This window comes from Mustela nivalis, assembly GCF_964662115.1.
Source record: "Mustela nivalis genome assembly, chromosome: 12".
Taxonomy (NCBI): Eukaryota; Metazoa; Chordata; class Mammalia; order Carnivora; family Mustelidae; genus Mustela; species Mustela nivalis.
The window spans coordinates 102,604,272-102,623,371 of NC_139031.1; the positions used below are offsets into that span (position 1 = coordinate 102,604,272).

The following is a 19,100-nucleotide window of genomic DNA, read 5'->3' on the forward strand; positions in this document are numbered from 1 at the left end:
CATTGTGTGACTGATTTATGTTTAGTCACACCTCTGCTCCTAGACATCCACGAGGGTCCCAATGGGTCTCCAGCAAACAGTGCTGCAGTGAACCGCCCTGTACAGGGCTCTGGGCACACGTGTGAGTGTTCCTTTAGCACAATGCAGAGAAAGGGAGTGTTGAGAACATTAAGGTATTATATACATATATATATTTATATACACACATATGTATACACACACACATATATTAAGATTATATTTACTTTAGAGAGGGAGGGGGAGAGAGAGAGAGAGAATGAGAGACGGGGCTGAGGGAGAGAGAGAATCACAAGCAGACTCCACGCTGAGTGCGGAGCCCGATGCAGGGCTGGATCCCATGACTCTGAGATCAGGACTTGAGTTGAAATCAAGAGTTGGACGCTGAACTGACTGAGCCATCCAGGCACCCTGTGCTTTTTATATTTTAATAGATCCTGCCAAATCACCTTCCGAGATGTTTTCCCACACCTTAGCCGAGAACCACATGCCTTTTGAATATAAGACCCTCTATTTCGTATGTCAATTGCCTACCAGCTGCCAAGATGGGGGCTGTCTGAGGGCAAAGAGGAGTGGGATTCAGACCCGTGGCCAGTGAGGGGAAGAGGGAGCTCACACTTGATGGTGCCTTCTCTGCCACGGGGCCCGTGCCCACATGCTTTCAGCTCAACTCTGTTAGGAACTGTCGTCAACTGGAGGGGACAGCGGAGACATGACGACTAAGTCCAGTGCGGATTCGGGGTTAGAACGTGAAACAGAAAGAGTGGGGACACGGGTGGTATCCCATGAAGTCCGTAGTTAACTGTTGTGTACCAATGTTAACTATGTCTTGTGACAAGTATGACTGGGCTCTGCTGGAGAAGGATATACAGGAGCGCTCTGTCCAATCTTGGCAGCTGGACTGTAAATCTAAAATTATTGTAACACAAAATTTGTAAAATAAAAGACTTGAACATGCAGTAAAATATATGATGTGTGTACCGTATTTGGATCCCAACAGAAACAAACAAACAAACAAAAAAGAGAGTTGGTGGGAGAAAACAGCAAAAATTTGAATATAGACTGGGTTTTAAACAGTATTAAGGGATTACTATTAATTTTGTTAGCATGTTTGATGAACAAAAATCATCTTTACCTATTGAAGGTTTATGCTGAAGTATTCACAGGTGAAATGAGGTAATAGTGGGATTTTGTTTTAAAATATTCAGAAACAATGGGGAAGCTTGGAGTGCGCAACTCTTGGTCTCAGGAGTCGTGAGTTTGAGTCCCATGTTGGGTGTAGATATTACTTAAAGAAGTAAATAAAATAAAAATGGATACATCCCTTTAAAAAAAGTTAAAATATTCACAAACAAAAGAGAAGTACGGGGCGCCTGGGTAACTCAGTGGGTTAAAGCCTCTGCCTTCAGCTTGGGTCATGATCCCAGGGTCCTGGGATCGAGCCCCACATGGGCTCTCTGCTCAGCGGAGAGCCTGCTAAACTGCCTCCCCGCCGCCTGCCTCTCTACTTGTGATCTCTGTCAAATAAATAAATAAAATCTTTAAAAACAAAAACAAAAAAGAAGTACTTACGGGTACAGTGATATAATTTCTTGGGGTTACTTTAAAATATTCCAGAAAGAAAAATGTAATTGGCAAAATGTTGCTGCCTAGTGAACCTGGACGGACCATACAGGGTGTCGGTGGGTGTCTGTCCTACTTTCTTCTCTACTCTTATGAATGACGAAGTTTTTCTGTAATAAGTTAAATAGACAACACTGGCCCACGGATAGGAGTGACTCTGTGACCCCTCCCCCAACTTTTTCTTCCCATGGGACTTTTCCACACTTCAATAGCACTTCCTCTGTTGTTTGACGCCATCCATAGAACCTGTCTCCTCTCTGGTCTGAAGGCTCCTTGTGGCTGTTATATCTGTGGGCCAACTTCATCCAGTCCTGCCAAGGTCAATCCGCAGACCCTTGTGTGTGGAACACTCTGCCCTTAGGAGCATTTCCTGTGGCGGTGGGGTGGGGGGCTGGAAGCACCTGAACATGCCAGCTGTTGGGTTTTGTCGGGGCTTTGGGTAAAAGCTGTCTTATTCTTCTAACAGATCAGCCCCTGGCCCCGGCCGCCCCCCAGGAGTGGTGTTCTGCGGAGACAGACTACGGATGGCCCAAACTCCCCGCTCCCCACACCCGGCAGCCCCCAGGCCTCTGTCCGCAGCAGCTGTGTGCAGGGCTGCTGGAGCGCAGGGCCAGGAGGACGTTACTCTGCAGCCAGGAGACTCTGGATGAAACTGCTGGCCATCCCCAAGGCAGGCTGCTCCTTCCCAAGGTTCCGGAAAAAGCACAGTGAGGCCTGAGTCCGCGGTGGAGCACTGCACAAAGCTTTCCCTCGGGCACTTGGCCTTTCTTTTACCAACCAGGCTGTCCACACAAGGGGCCTCTTGGCCACTGGCTCCCAGCCAGGCCATCAGCGCTGAAGCGGCTGCCACCATCGTGGGGACACCTGGGGCACATCCCACCTTGTTCCCGGCTACCCAACAATTCGTTCTTGTCTCCACTCTGCTCCTCCTGCACTGTGCAACGTCGAAGGGCATGGGGTCCCCCCCTGCTGTGCTTCCTTTGCGGGCAGGTAGTTGCTAGCCTTGTGGCCCTGGGCGTTACTGGTCCTAATGAACATTAAGTTTAACTACATGTACACAATATCTGGCACATAAGATGTATTGTCATTATTATTATTTTTAAGTAGGTTCCATATCCAATGCAGGGCTCAAACTCACGAACCTGAGATCAAGACCTGAGCTGAGATCGAGTCTGACGCTCACAGACTGAGTCGCCACTCAGGTGCGACTTCTTAGGATTGTTTCCCATGTTGGCAATCGTAAGAAATAGGGAGTTGTCCAGCCCAGAATAAGTAGACCTAATTTTTTTTTTTATACTTACCCTCTTTCTGCATGGGGTACAGAGGTCCTTTCTTCAGTGTGACTCCCTAGTCGCCCCAACCCCTGTTTGTTCTTTCCCTGTTCTATTCCCAGCAGCGCCCACAAATATGGCCTGAAAAGGAAAGGCACGAACGAAGGCCTCTAGTGACCAGCCACTCTTGCTGTTGGCTGAAGGAGACTTACAACACTGGGTTCAGTCAAAAGGGTTATTTTTAAAACTTTGCAGGAACTTTTCGTAAATGGTTTGACAGTTTTACTATAATGGTGGTAACATAAGGTTGCCAAGTATTAACTTTTATGGCCCTGTTGCACAATTTTGAGACATGGCATTCTGATTTAGTTTAAGACTGGAACTTTAACCTTTGTTGGTATGTAATATTTAACAGCATACCCCATATTGGTGTCAAAAACAGGTCCAGGGACTCAGTTGGTCAAGCGTTTGACTCTTGGTTTCAGCTCAAGTCATGATCTCAGGTGATGGGATTGAGCCCCGAGTTGGGCTCCAAGCTCAGTGGAGGTCCCCTTCTCTCCCCCTGCAACCCCCCCATCCCCGCTCATGCACCCTCACTCTCTCCCCGCCAAATAAAATCTTAAAAAAAAAATGGGTCCAGTGAGGTTAAAACTATGCCAACTAAAACTCAAATGTGCTCATTCTGGCACTGTTTATGAATTAAGAAATTAAAATCAACTGGCTTTTGAAAAGGTAGTGCTCAGTCAAAATTGGGCCAGATCGTTCCTAACCCCCAGGCTCTTTGATAGTTACCACCACCATTTCCCACCAGACATCTGACGTGAGGGAGAATGAAAGGCCTGAGGCCCGTGAGATGGTAGCAGCGTGGTGACTCCTGTCACAATTTGGAAATAAATGATCTGTGGGGATCATTCTGATTAGAACATGAATACAAAGCCATCCCCTGGTCACTCTGGACATCAGCGGTACTCAGAAAGTACTGCACACAATGTGACTTTCATGACCACATAAGGGAATCTCCCTTGTAATTATGCTCACGGGACTCTCCCACAGAGCACCGAGGCTACGGTCACTGAGGGAATCTGGTGTTACCCAAAAGCAAGCCCTAAACTGAGAGTTCAAGAGATTTAGTTTTTTTTTTTTTTTTTTTTTAAGGTTTTCTTTATTTTTTTATTTAAAAAAATTTTTTTTTTTTTTAAAATGTGGTTTACTCTGAAACTTTATGGTTCCACTTTTTTAAAAAAATATTTTATTTATTTATTTGACAGAGAGAGATCACGAGTAGACAGAGAGGCAGGCAGAGAGAGAGAGAGAGAGAGAGAGAGAGAGAGAGAAGCAGGCTCCCCGCTAAGCAGAGAGCCCGATGCAGGGCTCGATCCCAGGTCCCGGAGATCATGACCTGAGCTGAAGGCAGAGGCTTAAACCCCTGAGCCACCCAGGCACCCCAGGGTTTTCTTTATTTGACAGAGAGATAAAGTGCACAAGTAGGGGGGAGCAGCAGGCTACCCACTGAGCAGAGAACTGGACACGGGGCTTGAACCCTGGGATCATGACCCAAGCCAAAGGCAGATGCTTAACCGACTGAGCCACCCAGGTGCCTGGAGACTTAGTGGTTTTATTTATTTACATATTTTTAAAGATTTTATTTATTTTAGAGAGAGCGAAAGCAATCATAGAGGCAGAGGGAGAGGCTGACTCGCTGTGGAGTGGACAGCCCGATGCATGGCTCGATCCCAGGACCACGAGCTCATGACCCATGCAGAAGGTAGACGCTCAACTGAATGAGGCACGCAGGTGCTCTGAGATTTAGCGGTTTTAAAATCTCCTGTAAAGCTGCAGAGGTTAAGTCTGAATGTTACATATTACATATATATATATATAGTAAACATCAAGTAACACCACAAGCATTTAAAAAAAGGAAGTTTATTGGTCTTTAAATGGCTCAATTTTGCAAATAAACCAGTCGGGTAATGGCATCAGCCTAAGACATGTGATGCATCTTTGTCAGTTGGCTTCATAGCACCTCAGTACCCAGGAGAGGAAAGGTCTAAAGCAAAGTCACAATGTTAGTGGTTAGGACCCCTGGTTAGATGAGACTGCAGTGAGTACACACGGAGGTCGCTGGGCCCGCGGGGCGGCTGTCACACGGGTGACTTTAATTCTGCACATGGCATAGCCTATGAAAAATATGAAACGAAAGATGTACATCTCCAACCCTTTAAGGACCAATATTTAACAGGACAAGCCAGATGGAATATCTAAAGAGCTGAGTTCCTAAAAAGCCTATTTTTGTTAACTTTACGTACACACCTGTTACCTGGAATGCCTGAACACATCTTGGACTTGTTGAAATTAGGACTGAGCCAAAAGAAAGACGAACTTTGTTGAATCAACTGTCTTAGACCAATTCCGAAGAAGAAACGAAAACTCTGGACCTCAGTGTATTTCCTGTTGAAATTATGTTCCCAGATAGCATGCTAGATTTCTTCCAGGGGACGCACCACACAACGGTGACACAAGCTCATGTCTGGCCTGCGTCTGCCACACACACTTCCTGCACTACACTCGGGGCTGACGGCCTGGTGTTAATGTCAGGACAGTGTGGCTCTGGTGTTCTTCGTGATGACTCCTGAAAACTCTCCCAGAGCCCAGCTGTCACCTCCTGAGCCCGGCTGGCCAGCACGCGCGCCTTCCCCAGGTGTTCCAGGGCAAAATGCGTTAGCACTAATGACGTTCTTCCCGTTCCAGAGAGACCAACAACTTAACACATGCTCACCACTTGCAGAAAGGGATTTCCGGGGACCGGCATTTTAAAGAAAAAGAGGGATCACTGAAACGTGACTGCGCTGAATCCTCACGGCCTCAAGGTATCTTACAAGCATATGCTGGCCCTTTTTTGCAAACTACCTTACAGTTAGTCAAAAGTAATCGAGGTGCTCTGGAACCTCACTTTCAAGAACCAGAGTATGGCACACATTGTAAATTTGGACAGATCCTAGCAGACGGTTATTTTTTTACGAATCTTCTATACAAAAGTTGTACTCCACACCAGGCAAATTTTCTCTCACCAGGACACGCGGGGCGATGGGCCCACGGCACCAGTGAGGACACACCCAGGATGATGTCACCGGGTATTTTTCGGTTTCTAAATTAAGGCATATTCAAAAATTTCCATGTACAAGTTTACACCACTTTTCCACGTTAATCACCAGGTAATTAATGCAGGTTCACAGATGAATCACTCTCAATTGAACTATATGCAACAATCATGCCAACAACTTTTCTTCTATATTTTGCATAACAATGGTTAAAAAAAGTGGTACAGTTTAACTACCATGTTCACAATTGTCATTTTTCAAGGCAGTAGAAGACCAAGACATTTTAAAATGATATAAAATTTCAGCTTTATAATAAACCAGAGGGAGTAGCCTTTCCTCCCATCCCCCTACCCCATCTCAGCTCTAACAGTTCCAGAAAGACTGCCCTTGAAACACTAGCCCACACGCTACATTCAGGACCGCAATAAATGTAGGCAATTATGAAAGAAGTTGAACTTTGCTTCTTGGTGAAGCCACATTAATTGCTTTTTTTTTAAAAGTGAATTTGACTTTCAGTGCAGTTCCAATTCATGCTTTTAGTGATACATAACAATTTCCAAATTGTTAAAGTAATTTCAGTCAATTGAGCCTTCAATGGCAATGCTTATAAATTATATTTATTAGTATGGTCAAGATAAGAAAGGAGTTTGGGCTTTGATTATAAAATGCAGCATCTTTCTCTGATTCTCTTGGCTAAACTTTTCCTCTTCTTTTTTCCATTCTTTTCTTTGCTGTCTTCCATCTTTCTGGCTCGAATTTCCCTCATCAGATCAAAAAATACCTAGAAAGAAGAAAACAGGGTAAATAAAGCCAACAGATAACGTGAGCTTGGTACTTCTTGGAACCACAGCAGTACTCCTTGGGAATGAACTAAGAGTAACTACTTAAGTGCTCTTGTTTAGGGAGTACAGGGAGAAGACAGCACAAAACCAAAGTCCCCTTCTCCAGGTATACTGAGAAGGCTGGGACATTTTCTGAGTTACACTTTTCGGTACAATTGTTCACATCATATAACCTAATTTTTCCATCTCAATTTTTAAGATAAAGAAGATAATAGCACTATAGATGACGTGGATTCTGTTGATACAATTAATGAATGTATTTCACCAATTCATATTTAAAGGTAATTTATGTTTAATAAAATTTATATTTAATAACTTATTTGTTTTCAGCTCCGTTTTGAGAAACAAAGCTGAGGAAAATGAGTGCTTCCTTTATCGTTCTGATACGAGGTACTAAGAAAACAATTTTCTTTGTGGCAACATACTTGAGATTTTATTAATTCTGTCTCCTATCCAGAAACTGGCAAATGAGAGCTATTAGCACAATAGCTAAAAATTACTAGACCAACTCAAAAGTTAAATATTGCTGACAAATGCTGGAGGGCAGACAGACAAGGGTCTAAAAGGACACGGGCTCACATCGTACATAAGTAGTTCCAAGTATGCGTATGATGACCGGATGAAAAAATTTCAGGGTCTACACTCTAAAATTCTGAATTAAAAAAATTCAGTTATTACTTTGGTTTTGTTTATTTTTCTCATAAGCATGAAATAAGAAGTGACACCACACCGACATATTAAGAACTCAGCTGAATATAAAGATTTCAAAAATTCTAGTTGGCCTGTACATTGCGAAGGTGCAAAGTAAACAAATGTATGTTACGTGGTGGCCGGCGTGCCTCTAGCTCTCTGAAGGAAAGGCTAACTGAAAAAGCGAGGTGCTGTAAAGCTCATGCAGAGAGCTTCCTGCAGGAGTTACGTGGGTTTGCCTGCATGTGAAACAGAAACAACGGAAGGATAAACCAAACGCTGCTATTATTTTCAGGATGAAGGGAACAGGGGACACAGAACAGTGAGGCATCTGTGAATATACTTCACGGTACAACTTCAACTTTGGAACGGTAAATGTTTTACATATTAAAAAATGGAATTAAACACAAAAAAGCAGCTGCTGAAAACTGGAAATCAAACTAAAACACTTTAAGGCGAGCTACACAGAGAGTTGGTGACATAATCAAACAGAGGAGAGAATTCAGGAGACTTTAAAACACGGCATACAGAATATAAATCTCAGAATAGAAGCTAAGAATAAAAATAAAAAAAAACTCAACAAATTTAAAAAAAAGACAAATCTAGAACTTCACTTTGTAATTTAGCTGTTCACAGCAACGGCGGCATTGCTGACTTGGAACAATCTTGTACAGCGGGTTGCAGGACAGTGTAAGAGAGAAGATACGAACATAAAGTCAAAGAAGCAGAAAGTCCTGAATGCTAAAACTGAATTAGGAGTAACAGTATGCTCTCATGATTTGTTTTCTTTACTACATATTTCCCAGCACTTCAAGGGAGGCCACGAAGCAAAGACAAGGCAACAGCTGTGAGCACATCCATCCTCAGGCTATGGCTGCTAAATACCATTCCTCCCAGGGGAACCATGTTCCTTAGATAAATGGCTGATCCCTGATCTGGAGTAAGAAACAGAAAGTGAGTCAGAAAGCAAGGAAGCTATTAAAAAAAAAAAAAAAGGCAAGGAAGTGATTAGAGACTAATGGCTTAAGTCAAAAGGACACAGGACCAACACACAAAGGGGTACAAATGGTTAGAAAAGGGAAAAACTGAGCAGAGAAAACCCACAGAGAATTCAGGAGACTGAAACAGACAGGTGACACAGACGCCAGAGGTCTCTGCCCCCAACTGATGCACCTCGGCTTCCCTGGGGTGATTTCGGAACACCTGCCCTTCGAGTCTACAGCTGGCCTGCCGAGGCAGGAAGCTTCCAAACTAGCTGCATGTAACATCAGAAAATGCCCCTGCAGCCTTCTGATGCAGATATATCACTATGGAATGCACTCCAGAAGAAGGTTCAATTTTTTTATTTATGTAAGTTCCATGCCAGGCACTTGATCTCACGACCCTGAAATCATGACCTGAGTGAAAGTCAAGAGGTGGATGCTCAACCGATTGTGCCACCCATGTGCCCGTTATAAAATTTAGAAAGCAAACTACAGAAATGCATATCTACATACACAGAAATACCGTGTGTGTGTGTGTGTGTGTGTGTATACACAATGTATACATGCATTATGTATATACTGTATATATACACTATATATACATTATATATATATACATAAATATACTATATATGCACTGTAAAAGTCCTATGTATACAGGGGAAACACAAGCAAACACAAGTCTTCCCTTAGACTCTATATAGTCTTTAAATGCGGATAAACATCTGGAAAGACACCTGAGTTAGCAGTGGTTACCTCATCGGAAGGGGAGTGAAGTGGAACCTGGGTGAGGAGTGACTCCCTTTTTCTCCTTACTACACATTTTTCTTTATACAATAAGCATATATCCAGGTTTTTAATGAAAAAAAAAAAATTAAAAACACAGTACATTTCTACTAAAATTCTCTCCCCAACATAAACTTGGCTCTTTTCATGTAATAAATCATCCTGTTTTGACATCTACTTGCTCAACCTCTTCCTATTCCTTCAAGATGTTCCTTAAAAATTAGGAGCAACCTTGGAGTTACGCTTGAAGAGTGAGAGCGTTCAGCTGGAAGGCTGCTAACGAGGTTGTGAGGAAGAACCAGCACCCAGTGAGTCCGTGAGCAGGACTGCCAGGTGTCCTCTGTGACAGGCGTGGCCTCTGTGACGGGCAAGGCCCCTGCTCGACCACTCAGATGGTCATGAAGCTTTTCACAGAGTGGATTCAAAATCTGCCTCTTCGAAACTTCTTCGCAGTGGTCTATGTGGAAGCCAGAGGAGGGCACGGCATGAGCCCTTACTGTCTTGTAGGGGAGCTAGGATTTGTTTCCTGTGACAAAACAAGATACTTCCCAATATAATAGAAGGAGACACTCATGACCCCAGGAAACCTGTACGTGGCTCCCACAGAGGGTAACATACACCTGGGGGATACCTTAGGGGCTCCCACCATCGTGTGGAGTAGAAGAGGGAGATGACGTGGGCTCCAGAGCCGGCCACACCCAGGGCCAGCAGCTGCCATCACAGGCCTTCTGAACTCAACTCAGGTATGTAATCTCTCCACATCTCAGTTTCCTCATCTCAAAAGTGAGCATGAAAAGAGTGCTTCTGCTTTACTTGGTTAAAGATGCATGGCTAGTGCTGGCTATAGTGCCTGCGTCTTATAAACACGACTGAATATGAGCTCTTTTAACTACTAACATCATTTCCTCAGCAGTTTCTATTACTAGAAACTGAGTAAGTTGCAGCAAGTTACTTCTATGTAACCACTGAGGTGTTTTATGCGGCACGGCACACGCTCCGCTCAGGGTGTAGCAGCATACACAGTGAGAGCGTTAGCTGGAACTTCTACCCTGGTGTACAAGCCGCCACATTTCATCTCGTTTTGCTTTGGAGAGGTGACCGTTGACTACAGACCACATGTTCCCACACCGGCCACAGCAATACTCCCTGCTTTCTTCGGGCATCTTGCCACTCTCCATCAAGAGGTGGAGTCGATTTCCCTCCCTTCTGACCCGGGCTGGGACTCTGGGACTATACTCTGGCCAAGAGAACGAAGTTGAAATTAAGGCTGTGTAACTTCCGTGGCCAGGCCAGAGAAGGTGATGTGGTTTCTGCCTGGTTCTTCTTCTCTTGTGACGCTGGCCCTTGGCACTTACCCTGCCTCCCTGCCAGAAGGAAGCCTGAAGGAGGACACCTGGAAGAGGTCACATGGTGCGGAACCGAGGTGTCCCTGGACAACAGCCAGCATGGACTGGCTGAATCAGACATGTGCGAATGGTATTTAGTACCTAAGCTGAGCCGCTTCCCATTTTCGGACTTGAAGCTTTTCAGCGCAGGCACCAGACATGATGGAGCAGAGACAAACCATCTCCCCCGTGAGCTGTCCAGATTCTTGGCCCAGAGATTAAAGGAGCGTAAGAAATGGTTGTTTTCATCCATAAATTCTGGGGGTACAGTTTGTGTTACACAGCCAGAGCAAGCCCTATGCTTGACAATACAAGCATATGGCAAAAAAATTCACACCAGCAGATGACAGCACAGGGACTGTTAGAATGACAGCTCTGTGGCTTGGATGGTTACTGGTCACCTCCTCTCACGACTTTCCTCAGTTTAAATAGGCTTTAGAGTGTGCTCTATAGCCTGCTCAAGACGTCAATTAGTAGGAACCCCAAAACACACATAATGATAATATCCAATGTTGCCTCTCAAAACTCCAAACACATTGAACTTTAAGACATATTTTCATTACCAGTTTAAATACATTTGCCGTAGCTTTAGAGAAAACTGGTATACTAAGTAGAAATCTTGTAACACCCATTTTGTACAGATATCTTGGGCCTATGGGAATCTGACCACATGACCAAAAAAACCTAATTGGCTTAAGACAGTATGACAACATTGTCATCAGGCCCACAGAAACTGAACAGAACAAATTTCTAATTTTTCTTTTTTTAAGGATCCCTAATTTTTTTTTTTTTTAACTTAATGATTTCTGGATCAGTGTTATAAATCTACAGGCACAATCAGACCAGCTCACTTAAACTTGAGGCCACCTAGAAACGGTGTTACTTGAAGTATGGTCCCCGGGCCACAGTCCGCACTGCAGGGGAGCTTAGTGGAAATGCAAATTCTCAAGTTCAACCCACAGCAAACGAATCAAAATCTCTGGGGGTCAGACGTAGGAATCTGTGTTCATCAAGTTTCACAGACGATTCTGCCCATTAGAGTTCAAGAGGCACTCGGTAGAGCCTAGATGCTTGGCATCAGGCAAAGGCCCCACGTGGGGGCTCAGGGAGCCCATGCCCTGGCCCAGCGGACAGCCCCCCTGAACACTGAAGATGATGGTCTCTGGCAGCAGGATGAGATAATGCACCTGGGCCGGCTCCTAGAAAGGAGGCAAGGGTGTTCCTCACCTGGACTCAGAGAAGGGCCACCTGAACAAAGGGGGAAGATACAGAAGAGGACAGAGAGGAGAAAAGAGGTTGAGGGTGGGGAATGTAGGTGCAGTAAAAGATTTCAAAGTCCTCTGGCCTGCGGCTCCTTTGTCTTGGGAGTGAACCTACGTGGGGCTGGGGTGTCAGCTCGGAGGACTTACGCCATGCCTTCTAAACTACCCAGCCCATCACGATAAGAAACAGAAAAATTTAAAAAGGGCAGGGATTCAGGTCAGAAATCCCGTCAGTGCTAGAAAAAAAGTGGTGTTTCGTGTTTCCGAGGACAAGGTGAAGGAAGAAATTCCTAACAGGCCGTGTTTGAGCACTCAGGGCGGATGAGAATCAGCACATACTATATCACAATCTGCAAGTGTCACAAATCTCTAGACACAATGGAGCTGAGTTGGAGCAAATCAACTTGTTAACACGATGTAGCTATAAGGAGGGCCGCCCTTTACCTTGTCAACATTAGCTCGAGTTTTAGCAGATGTTTCCACATAGTTGACATTCCACTGGTCAGCTCTGGTTTTTGCCTCTTCTACGGAAACCTGCCTTTTATCTTCTAAATCTGATTTGTTACCAACCAGCAGAAATGGAACGTTCTCATCTTCTTTTACTCTTAGAATCTGCTCCCTAGATAAGAGGAAATGAGAAAGAAATATTAATATTACCCCCCTGTGTCTGACCAACAAAACAACAAACACCAGCTGCAATGAGCATTGATTCACAGGATTCTTTACAATAACAATGAGCTCATTCATTGCATGATGGGAAATGAGCATCACATCCTCCTCATTTTATCATCAATCACTTGCATTACATACTCACTTCTTGGATAAAGGAAGACTACATCAGAGAAGGGAGTATAAAATGGCAGTGGAGGTACAAAATGGAAGTGTCAGAAGCAACTTCCTCCTCTTGCTGCTTTTTTAAAAATAAACTTACGAGAAGGGTGGTTTTAGATGTGCAGAGAAGTTGTGAAGAGGATACAGAGTTCCCGTACTCTCTGCACCCAGTGTCCCCTACTGGTAACATCTTACGCTGGTGTGTGCATTTATCACAACTAATAAGCCAATCTTGATCCGTCTTTATTAACTGAAGTCCAAATCTTATTCAGATGTTCTTCGTTTTTACCTAATGTCCTTTTCCTGTCCCAGGATCCTGTCCAGGATCCCATGCAACATTTAGTCATCAACTCTCCTTAGAGCGGCTCTGACAGTTCCCAGACTTGCCTTGTTTTTGATGACCCTGACAGTTCTGAGGTTTGCTGGTCAGCTCATTTGTAGAAAATCTCTCAACTGGGATTTGTCTGACGTTTTTCTCGTGTGATTAAACTGGGGTCATGGGATTTGGGGAGGAGGACCACAGAGGGAGAGAGTGCCATTCTTATTAACCTCATATCAATGGTCCCACTGAATGTTTTTAAAAGCCCCACCCAGGCCAGACATCTCTTGAGTATAGATTTTGGTGTTCAGAGAGAAGTTATATGCCACCACCAATTTTATTTTATTTTTATTTTTTTTAGATTTTGTTTATTTATTTGACAGAGATCACAAGTAGGCAGAGAGGCAGGCAGAGAGAGATGAGGGGAAGCAGGCTCCCCGCTGAGCAGACAGCCCAATGTGGGGTTCAATTCCAAGACCCTGAGATCATAACCTGGGCCGAAGGCAGAAGCTTTAACCCACTGAGCCATCCAGGCGCCCCGCCATCACCAATTTTAAAGGTATGATGGCTCTCTGTTCCTCCTAATCACGTGCCTCCAAGCAATGAGTACTTCTCTGCCTCAGTCTCCTTGTGTATAAAATGAGGCTCACAACAGAACAGTTGCTGAGAGGATGAAATGTAACTGGGTCTGACACACAGGAAATGCTCAACAAAGGCAAGCTGTTCTTAACGATTACTAGTACTCTACTGGAGAAATAAGTTTTCTTCTAAAATAATCATTCTCTTGCTACCCTTCTGATGCCTCTCCTTTGAAACAAAGAGACACTGAAACTACAGGAACAGTAATTTATTTTATTTTATTTTAATTTATTATTTATTTGACAGGCAGAGATCACAAGCAGGCAGAGAGGCAGGCAGAGAGAGAGGGAAGCAGGCTCCCTGCTGAGCGGAGAGCCCGACGCGGGGCTCGATCCCAGGACCCTAGGATCATGACCTGAGCCGAAGGCAGAGGCTTTAACCCACTGAGCCACCCAGGCGCCCCAGGAATGGTAATTTAGACTAAAAGAAAATGAGAAAGTTAAAGGGGTGATTAGAATGGCAGGTCAGCTGAGGACACTGACTGCAGGGATCTATCACGATGTTTGAGATGGAATAGGCATCTTCGCCAATCTTAACCTCAGATTTGTCTACACTGGGCTTCCTCGGCAGTGTTGCCTGAATACCACTGCTGCCACCACCACCACCACCACCACGGCGAGCCATTTACTGAGTATTCCCCATGGGCCACGGGCTTTCAGTGCCACTAACTGCACACAAATATGTTATGCACCGCAGAGAAAAAGCCACTGCCACTTAACAACTGTAGGCTGTCCTCCTACAGGACATGGCCCCGATTTTGAGGGATGATAAAATGCAAAAAATGTGTGTCTTCGAGTCTATGAAATTCTCTAGTATCTAGCGCATGTTGTTGATGCTCAGAGCAGTGCCTGGTGTGTGGTGAGCGCTGCTGAGTACTGGGCAGGGTCACTTTTAGTATTCCTTCATTCACCTGATTGTTGAAGTCGTCAACACCTGAGCAGACTCCGTGTATGCGGGCAGCTCTCTGGACCCTAATTCCTAGTTTCTAGCATGAACGGACTATGGACTACACAGTCACCTCCATCTTTTGGGGATCCGTTCTTACCTTAAGCACCCCATGGAGGAAGGAACGAGGTCACTAGGGCATAGTAACTGGGGGACACATGCTGAGCTGTACAGGACTGGAGGGCTGGGTGTTTCCCACCACGCACGCGACCTCTTGCAAGGCGCACGTCCACGCTCGCCATCACTACTGTCCCATTTCTGATGTGCTTGTGAAGAAGATACTGGCCAGCTATCATCATTTTCCCGCAACAACAAATGTGCTGGTACCTTCTTAGCACTGAAAGATCTAAAAGCTTCTTCTGTGATCTAGTCTCAACTAAGATGTTCACGACAATAGACTTACCACCTGTCTCACTACCCGGCAGGGACTGACACTGGTTTTCAGGACTCTGGTACTTCTGGTCATATGTGTATAAGTATATACAGTCATTAGTTTATCTTTTAATAAACACCTACTAAGGCACTCTGAATCCCTCCTTCAGGAAGAACAACAGAGAAAGTGCAGTGATAGCATTAATCACTGTATCAGAAATGTGGCCACGGAAAGCCTGGACTTACTGGGTTCAGGGGTGAGAGGACAATATCCTTAAGTTAATTAGTTTGGTTTGAATGAGCTACTTTCCTGGATGTCAGAGAAAGGCAATGTTACGTCTACAATCTTCAGACACATTTTACTTTAAATAGAGTGTTAGAGGCTGTTATAGAATTTTGGAATAGCAAAGTACCTTCACAAACTGGTCCAATTTCTTCATTTTTGACACAAGAAAAGTGAGAACAAAAAAAAAAAAAAAAAAAAGAGAGAGAGAGAGTTTCCTAACACTTGTATCAAATGTTTACTGAGCAGGCCCTGTATGATACACGCCAGGAACCGTGCCAAATACGGGCATTAGGGATACTTGGACAGGTGAGAAATGGGTCCTGCTCTCAAGAGTTTTCCCCTCCTCAGGAAAAACACAGGCACATCAAGCTGACTCTAAGAGTGTAGTAAGTGTGCTGGCGGCACTGTCGCAAGCACTTTACCACATACAAAACTCCTACCTTAGAGAGGCCAACAAAGTTAATTTTATAAATTAATCTGCATTTTATTTCTTTATTTATTTAAGAGTGAGAGAGAGCACAAGCAGGGGGAGCAGCCGGCAGAGGGAGAAGCAAGTTCCCCATGAGCAGGAAGCCCGATTACAGGGCTCGATCCCAGGACCCTGGGATCATGGCCTGAGCAGAAGTCAGAAACTTAACCAACTGAGCCACCCAGGTGCCCCCTTAATCTGCATTTTAAAAGTTTCTCAATGACATGTTTTTTTGCAAAGAATGCTCTCTTAGATTCCTTTAAGTTCTTGAGACTTTCAAGTGTACATGAAAAGCAAGCTTTATATAGGCTGAGGTATACAAGCCCAGGTTCAGTTTTTGCTCAACCCCCGGAAAACTTTCCTCATCGGTGGAAATCCTTATTTTTCAGGCTCAGCTATCTCGTGAAGGCCTCTGGGCTTCTCTCCTCTCCTGGGTCCCTGCAATGATCACTGCCCACATCTCCTACATTGTCACCAACTTGCTCTTGGTTTCACCCCTTTTTCAACTAGGCTGTATGAATCTCGAAAATAGAGGATACACTATGTGTTCCTTTTGTGTCCCTCATACCAAGGCAAACTTGTAACACAGAAATAAAAAAGATATAATTAAAGAATACTTTTGGGGATACCTGGGTGGCTCGGTGGGTTGAGTGTCTGTTGGTTTTGGCTCAGGTCATGAACCTGGGGTGGTGGGACTGAGCCCTGCTCACTCTCTCTAAAATAAATAAATAAAATCTTTACCCCCACAAAGAATACTTTTGATTATGCATATAGGATATGAGACTACTCAAGAACTTCTTTATGCTGTAGATCTCTCAGAACTTCTCTCCCCTTCACCAGCCAGCCCCCTGCAAACCAAATGGCTGACAGATTTTGATTAAGCAAATAGTAAATAAGATATAAAAAATATATAACACAACCTCGTATGCCAATCTATAGTATTTTTATTTCTATTAAAAAAATCAGCGTGTGCTGTCTGGCATCTGTGTCGTGAGGAGGATGGCGCTGAGCCCACTGAGCATTACACAGGCGCGGGACACCGGTGACCAACACTGAAAGATCTAAAATCTGGGGCAGAGCTCCATGACATGAGCCAATGTCAACTCTGATGGCAGCAACAATATTCTATTTCAGAGAGAAATACTGCAGGAACAGGTACTGAGGCTGTCACAGTGACACGCCCCAGTGCAGGCGGCACCGGGACAGCGGTAATACAGCAGAAAGGTGTACGGGTTATCTGAGTGTCCGTACACTGGGGACGGGGTCATAGACCGCCATCGAAGAGGGAGTAAACACGATCACAGCAGAGCGAAAGACTGACAAATAACTACCTCTAGCTGTCCGCCTGTTTCGGGGGAAGACACTACTGTGCACAAAGTGCGAAGGCCTCAGTCCCCGCCATACCTGAAGTCGGCTGTGGCTGCAAAGGATTCCATTTCTGTAATAGAGAAGACACAGAGGAAGCCCTCCCCGCTCCGAAAGTAGTTGTCTCTAATTGCAGCATAATCCTCCTGCCCAGCTGTATCCAAGATATCGATCTGCACTTCCTCCCCATCCAGCACTACCTTCTTCCGATAGCTGTCTGCTTTGGTAGGCTCATAGTCCTCCACAAACTAGAAAAGATGAGATACAGATTCATGTGAAGTTGCCAAAACAGTACAGAGAGGTCCCATGCACTCTTCCTTCCATGTTCCTCAATGGTTAACACTACGTTAATTCACATTTTCATGTTAGATAATTCAGTGGCTTCTACTTTTGCAAAAAGCAAGGGTTTAAGGAGTACGTCTAGAGTGTTTACAGCTTGAGAGCCAGGCCTTTTTCTTCCTGAAAACACCATAACTGCAAAAACGATTATACATCTGTTCAATCAAATATCTAAAAACTCCTTTCAGTGTGACTATAAATAAAAATTTTCATGCCGGAATTGTGGAAATCACTTGAAAGTGAGTCAATATTGAGGTGAGCACTGAAAGCTATTATGAGATCTCTTCTCTAAAATGAACCAAGTCAATAAAGTGGCTTATACTACTCAGTATAATGGCAAAGCACAGACTTTTGAGACCGTTCTCTAAATGTCTGCTTTTTAAAATAATAAAATTAAACAACTTTACGTTCCCACATCTATCTTCAACTCTGTAAATCTCACCTTGGTATTTTTGATCAGTGTATCACTGTTAGCATGTGTCTATGTATACATACATACTTTTGCAGGTTTTTTTTTTATTAGCTCCTATAAATATTTTCAATATCTGATATTTTCTTGTTTATTTGCTCAATATCTATATTCCCCTATGAGAATACAACCCTGAGAGGAGGGACCTTGACTATTCTACTCATCACTGTAGCTTCCAGAGCTTAGAACAGTGCCTGATACACAAGATATTCAATACATAATTATTTAAAAAATGAACACAGTGTATTTGTAACTATAAAGGCTACAGAACATTCTATATTTTCATGCTTATTTTTATAAGTATTCAGTATTTATGAAGATTTAACAAATATAAATATTCAGATATCATATCAGATACTACTGTGAATATTACTATTGTTGAATACTAAGTGAAAGCTTAACCATTTATCAAATGTCAGGTATGTGACTAGTCCTACCTTTGACCTCCTCCTTACTGTTAAGGGGCTGGATTTAGCTATTAGTTTGAAAGACTAGCTATTAAAATGAATAGTATAGAAAACAGATTGAACAGATAAATCAGCAAGTTCAACTTCTTTGTTATGGTCCCCAATGAGCAAGATAACAGCTGGATTTAAGCTGTTTGCGGGTGTGACAGACGCTATGAGCAGCATCTGGGGGGTAAGGACCTGCAGGGTCTGCTGTTAGAGGGGACTAGGCTTCGGGCTCTGTTTCTCAATGGAGATCACTCCTCTGGGGCAGGTTGAGAAATCTCTCTGAGGTTCTGTTTTCTCATCTGTAAAATGGGGATACTACCATACCGTGCAGGTTGTTATGAGGATTAAGTAAGAAAGAGAAACATATAACCTTGCTGCTCTGGAAGGAAGAGTTGAGGATAAATGCTTCAACTGGATTTTCAACTCTTAAATCATTTAAGCTTGATAAGAATCTTCTAGGGAAAGAATATACTGCTGTATGTGGGCTGAGACCTTAACTCTGACGCAGTCAAGTCTGATATACATACAGGCACACAAATCTGTAGCCTTCTCAGAATTTTAGGGACACAGCCTTTACCTAATGGTGAGTGTAGTGCCATGCCAAATACTACAACTAATTTTTCCACTATTATTAGAATTGTTTTATTAGTATT

At 43.9% G+C, this 19,100-nt stretch overlaps 1 protein-coding gene across 2 annotated transcripts in view; it reads right to left on the bottom strand.

Moving 5' to 3' along the window:
- Positions 1 to 4,819: 4,819 nt before the first annotated feature.
- RALA (RAS like proto-oncogene A) overlaps positions 4,820 to 19,100 on the bottom strand; it is a 78,443-nt gene continuing 64,162 nt past the window's right edge. The window contains exons 3-5 of one of the 2 annotated variants that reach the window (XM_082692675.1): positions 17,224 to 17,432; positions 12,403 to 12,577; positions 4,820 to 6,791 (exon numbers count right to left, since the gene is read on the bottom strand). In XM_082692675.1, coding sequence (XP_082548801.1) covers positions 6,669 to 6,791; positions 12,403 to 12,577; positions 17,224 to 17,432 — 507 coding nt within the window. In that variant the 3' untranslated portion in view covers positions 4,820 to 6,668. Of the gene's footprint in view, positions 6,792 to 12,402; positions 12,578 to 17,223; positions 17,433 to 19,100 lie in introns of those variants that run through there. The other variant, XR_014301063.1, reaches the window with a different exon arrangement.